A 6,000-nucleotide genomic window follows, 5' to 3' on the forward strand; every position below is an offset into this window, starting at 1 on the left:
TACTCATGTGTTAGATATCACAGCCAGCAAGAAACGTGCACTATTGTTATTTTCAGTAACAAATAGTTTTGTACATAAGATGAAGAGTTTGGAATTGATGCTTACATTAGTTTGAGTCTCTACATGCCTAACAGAATAATCACTGATTTTGATTTGTTCTTGTTTCAGACAAAACTGGAAAAATATTGGAAACTTCTGAAGGACAATGGTAAGTGTGCTTTGAGTCAGTTTGTTATATAGAGTTTTCTAAGATGCCTAGCGGTTAGAACAATGGAAAAAAAAATACATTATCAGACAATAAAGGTATAGTTTTTTGATGACATAACAATTGAATGACGTTATCCCGTCACTGCGCCATTCTAGTGTGCCCCCTCGTAATCGAACCATTTTACATTACGTCACAATGTAAGCGACGTCACGATGCATGTCAGTTGTCATGCGCCTAAATGCGACCTCCTACAGTAAACTACACCGTTGCATCCAGTTTCTTGGTTTGCTGTTGCTTCCGCAGCTAACATCACTGGTGGAAACATTACGTTTATGTTTTCCGGCCGGTTAAAATGTGTCATTTAGACTCACAAGTTTTCAGCGACACGGTAGCGTTAAGTAATGTTTACATTCCACAATGCAATCGTGGAATGTAAACTTGACTACTCAACTTCCTCTGGATGTACTGATCTAAACTTACGCTGGTAGTAGAAATGCAAACGTTCATATTGCCCCATATGGTTTCGTTAATGACAGATGTAATTGAAATAATTCAGAGAAGATATTTAATCGAGCGTAAACCGTTATCAAACTGTTATCATTTGTTTTTCTGGTAGCGTTAGATGTCTTAGCGTAGGGGCAGACACATCAATAGAACAGCGCGCCAGTTAGCCCTGTGCGAGGATTCTTAATTTAGGTCACCGACACCGTCCTTTGTTTTCTGCCTTAAATTAATGTCGTAATTATCTTTAGAAAGTATTAAATTTGGCATCTTAGAAAGAAATACAGTTAAGCCCTACCACCATGTATAGTGTAATAAAACACACTTTGCCCTGAACTATTATAGTTAAAGCAGAGGCGCTATAATAGTTCAGGGCAAAATGTGTTTCATACACTATGACATTGAAAGAGAAGAAGCTGTTTTCTTAAATATTGGGATATATTGTGTATTGGAAGACACTCGGGAATTTATTGTCCAAATCCTTCTTCCAACCTTTCTTATTTGTAAGCACTACTAGCAGTGTCTTCAATGTAAATAGCACAGCACAGTTGAGTGGTTGAGAGATTTGTGATGTCATTTGATTGTGATGTCATGGTAACTGATGACATCACAATGGTTTGCAAAGCAATGTGATAAAAATTTATCCCCAAGCAATATATGAAGTGGAATCCAGTTTTGGATGATAAATATTCTTTGGAGAAGGTTGGCAAGATCGTTCCACATGTGTGTTTTCTGTGATGGTTTCTGTAATTGTTGTCAGGAGTTGCAACTTCACAGTTGTGGATGACATTATTTTGTCGTTTTCAGATTTATTACCAAAGGGGGAGCGGAAGCCAAACAAATCCAAGGTCCTTGATGAGTCCTTGTGGGAGACTTCACAGGAGGAGGAGGTGGAGGATACACAGGTAGGGTGGGGATCTAGGGTGGGGATGGGATCTAGGGGATGGGAACTAGGGTGGAGCCAGGGGATCAGGGGTGTATGAGGAATGGAAACATGGAGATACAGGTAGGAAGGGTTGTGATTGGGGTGGGAGGGGATAGGGGTCTGTATGAAGAGCAGGGGACATTGCAGATGGAGATACAGGTAGGGTGGGGATGAGGGTTGTGATTGGGGACATGGGATGGGGTAGAGTAGGGGGATCTGGGTTATGAGGGAGCAGGGGACATTGCAGAGATAGAGATACAGTGAGGGTGGGGATGGGTAGGGTGGGGATTGCAGATGGGATAGGGGTCTGTATGAATGAAGAGCAGGGGACATTGCAGATGGAGATACAGTCTGTATGAAGAGCAGGGGACATTGCAGAGAGGAGTAGGATGAGGGATGGGGTAGGGTCTGTATATGAAGAGCAGGGGACATTGCAGATGGAGATACAGGTAGGTAGGGGTGGGGTGGGGATGGGGTAGGGGGTCTGTATGAAGAGCAGGGGACATTGCAGATAGAGATACAGGTAGGTAGGGTAGGATTAGGGATGATGGGGTAGGGGTCTGTATGAAGAGCAGGGGACATTGCAGATAGAGATACAGGTAGGTAGGGTTGTGATTGGGAGGGATGGGGTAGGGGTCTGTATGAAAAGAGCAGGGGACATTGCAGATGGAGATACAGGTAGAGTAGGGTTGGGGTAGGGGTCTGTATGAAGAGTGGGATTGCAGATGGAGGGTAGGTAGGGGTGTGACTGGGATCTGTCTGTATGAAGAGCAGGGGACATTGCAGATGGAGATACAGGTAGGTAGGGTTGGGATGGGGTAGGGGGATGGGGACATAGGGATGGAGATACTGTAGAGTATGAAGATGCAGGGGACATTGCAGATGCAGATTGCAGGTAGATAGGTAGAGTGTGATGGGGAGAATGGGATGGGAGGGGGGTCTGTATGAAGAGCAGGGGACATTGCATTGCAGAGGTAGGAGATACAGGTAGCAGGGGACATAGGATGGAGATACAGGGATGGGGTAGGGGATGGGGTAGGGGTCTGTATGAAGAGCAGGGGACATTGCAGATGGAGATACAGGTAGGTAGGGTGGATTAGGATGGGATGGGGTAGGGTCTGTATGAAGAGCAGGGGACATTGCAGATAGAGATACAGGTAGGTAGGGGGTGGGATTGGGGTGGGGATGGGGTAGGGGTCTGTATGAAGAGCAGGGGACATTGCAGATGGAGATACAGGTAGAGTAGGGTTGTGGGTTGGGATGGGGTAGGGGTCTGTATGAAGAGCAGGGGACATTGCAGATGGAGATACAGGTAGGTAGGGTTGTGATTGGGGATGGGGTAGGGTCTATTGAAGAGCAGGGGACATTGCAAATGGAGGAAACCAGTAGGTGGGGTGGGTGGGTATATGTGTGTGTTTGGGGTGGGAGAACGTTTAGAAATATATATATACATGAAGAAGGCTGGGGAGGAAACAGATGGTGGGGGGGGGAGGAAATGGGATGGAGGTTATAGAGGATGTTGCAGATTCAAGCATGTTAGGAGCTATATGGGTATGTGAAGGCAAAAGATACCATCTTTGCCCACCTACCAGTTTTGTATATTTGTCCCTTAAGTCTTCTGTCATGGGTTACAATCAGCTATACGACTGCATTCCAATAAACAGTCTAATGTCTAATCTCCAGGATCCCTGATTGGTGAAGTCTGTTACCATCTGGAAGAAGCTGATCAATCAGATAACAACGACAATGACGTACATGGAGATAATGCAGTGGATGATGATGTTGACTTCATGGATGTTGGTGGTGGAGACGTTGATGATGATACAGAAGATGATGACTACCCATCCATAGATTTCCGCTTCACGTTCAGCCCAATCTGTGCACCAGTGTCCCCGCTGCCACCGTCACCAGTGCCGGCCAAGGTAGTCAGCTTCTACAGCCTTCGACATATTATATGTACAAAATTCATTCAGAGAAAAACCTGCCATCTCTTCAGTTGGCTATTTCAAACATAAATAAACACCTGTGTATTTATATCGAAACTGAATGGGTTGTCCTATGAGTTTGATTTTGAGAGCATTTATTAAAACCCAAACCTGAAAATTGATAATTTCTTTGCACGGCCTTCACCCTAGCATGACAAACAATAGAAAGTAACAGCAAACTCAGTAAGTAGTTCCTACTATTCACAGTAGCTTTTGAATTGGGGATTACTGGTCAGCAGTTTTAATCCATGTGTTTAGTTCCTGATATTTAGACAATAATTTTACACACAGGCATTTGCATCACCTGAATGAGAGACAATAAAAGCAACTGTTACACGAGATGGTGCATTAATCAAATTGAACTTTGTTCCAAAAGCATACACCTTAATGGCGTCATTGTTTTTATTTTGAAAAGTAAAAGCTCATCAAAGTGTCACATGTTTTATTTTTCTTTCAGCAAATGAAGGCAAGTTCCTCAGCAACCCCCTCCTCGTCAATAGCATATGAGAATGAGGATTCGATGGACATCATGGCTGAAAGCCTTCAGTCTCAACTTCTTGAAGATTTAACTGCTTCCAAAGCAAAATCTCTGCGGCGATCTCCAAGATTAAATAGAGGAAAAGATAGGGCCCTTGTTTCCTCTTCTGATGAACCAGCTGAAAGCTTCAGGACAAATAGAGTCAAGACGCAGAAGCTACAAGAGAGTAAAGCTGAACAGCAAGATAAAGGAGCTGATAAGACGGCCATTGAGCCTAGTTCCAGGCTACAGAATAGGCTAGACTTCGGTGAATCTGAAGGATATGATCTGGAGACCAGTCTGCCAGCTATTTCAGATTCCGACGAGGAGGTGGAGGAGGGGACAGTTTATGATGGAAACAGGAAAGGTTCTTCTCCGTTTCCAGTGCAGAACTTGATCGAAGACATGAAGAGGCTAAAAGAGGTAGCTCAGCGTACAATGTCTGTTGATGAGGAGCAGGAAGAATCTGTGATGCTGAAACTGAGACCCAGGAACACCAAGGCGTCCCTGCAGCTGAGCCCTCTCGCAGACCTCGCACTGGTACAAGGAGTCCATTGTCCTCAGCTAAGTCTTGTAGTACAGATGAAAAAGAAAATGTAACTGGAAATCTACAAAACAGACCAATGACGCCAAAAAGGGTTTCAGGAACATTATCAAAATCTGATGAGCATGTGAGGAGTGAAGTGAGCAGTCAGACTGATCGAGTTACAAGATCTATGAGTCAGCCAGCTGACGAAAAGACAAAGCAGAATGAACATTTGGCTCCTCGACCAAAGTCTGCCATGGCGAAGATGGAAGATGGTTTCTTAACACCTACACCTCCAAAGTCAAAGAAAATGCAGCCAACTTCGCCAAAAACTGGAGCTGAGCAGTCACCAAAGAAACAGACTCGCACACGAACAACAAGCTTACCATCAGATTTGTCAGATCTTGAAAGTTCAACAGTAAGAAAGTCACCAAGGTCAAGGTCAGAAACACTTAGCAGTACTGACAGTTTACAGTTGAAGAAATCATTACGGTCACAATCAGTTGAAATGTTGCATCATAAAGATGCAGAAAGTCCTGTGAGAGTTCTAAGGTCAAGGTCAAGAGACATTTCTTCAGATTCATCCGATAGTAAAGTCAGTCAAACAGGTTCTGTGAAACAGAAAAAAGATCCATTTGTGAAAAAGAAGGCTGCAAAAGAAGAGGAATTAAAGCTGGTTCTTGACATTAAAGTGCAAAATTCTGAAACATTGAATAATATTGGAAAGTCTGATGCAAAGGGACATGAAAATGCAAAATGTGCTACCCCAGAACTGAAACAGGGTCCTGCATTTGCAAAAGAACAAACAGAGAGTGATATTGTGCTTGGGATGAAATCATCCATCACTGATGATGTGATGGACATGGAGGCCATGGATTCAGGACAAATAGACACGGAGGAAGCAGACAGGACAATTGTTGAGGGTGGATCAGATACTGTGGAGTGTTCGGAAACTGTGAAGGCTGCAGGTAATACAGGCGACACATCAGGAATGGACATCAAGATAGACTCCAGCCCTGACTCTCTGAAAACATCCAACCAGGCTGCTGAAAAGAAGCATTCATCTTCTGAAAGTGATATTTTTTCAGAGAAAGGTCACAATAAGCACAATCTGGATGAAACTTTGAAAGGATCAGTGTCCAGTTCTAAAACAGTTACATCAGAATCTGTCAGTGATAGTTCTGGGTCTTTGAGAACACCAGTGAAATGTTCCAAACCGAAATCAACTCCAGGAACAATGACAGGCAGCAGTGGTTCAAATTTCATAGCAAAAAACTCAAAAGACAGGCAGCAGTGGTTCAAATTTCATCAAAAAGGCAAAAGCAGTGTCATTACCAT

General features: G+C 43.6%; 1 protein-coding gene across 1 annotated transcript in view; it reads left to right on the forward strand.

The window, feature by feature from the left end:
- LOC124273280 overlaps positions 1 to 4,736 on the forward strand; it is a 40,606-nt gene extending 35,870 nt beyond the window's left edge. Inside the window, exons 8-12 of the mRNA XM_046708517.1 lie at positions 169 to 208; positions 1,517 to 1,614; positions 2,517 to 2,529; positions 3,318 to 3,556; positions 4,077 to 4,736. Coding sequence (XP_046564473.1) covers positions 169 to 208; positions 1,517 to 1,614; positions 2,517 to 2,529; positions 3,318 to 3,556; positions 4,077 to 4,736 — 1,050 coding nt within the window. The remainder of the gene's footprint in view (positions 1 to 168; positions 209 to 1,516; positions 1,615 to 2,516; positions 2,530 to 3,317; positions 3,557 to 4,076) is intronic.
- Positions 4,737 to 6,000: the final 1,264 nt, after the last annotated feature.

The sequence above is a fragment of the Haliotis rubra genome, unplaced genomic scaffold (genome assembly GCF_003918875.1).
Source record: "Haliotis rubra isolate DU_JTF1 unplaced genomic scaffold, ASM391887v1 Scf179, whole genome shotgun sequence".
NCBI classification, from domain to species: Eukaryota; Metazoa; Mollusca; class Gastropoda; order Lepetellida; family Haliotidae; genus Haliotis; species Haliotis rubra.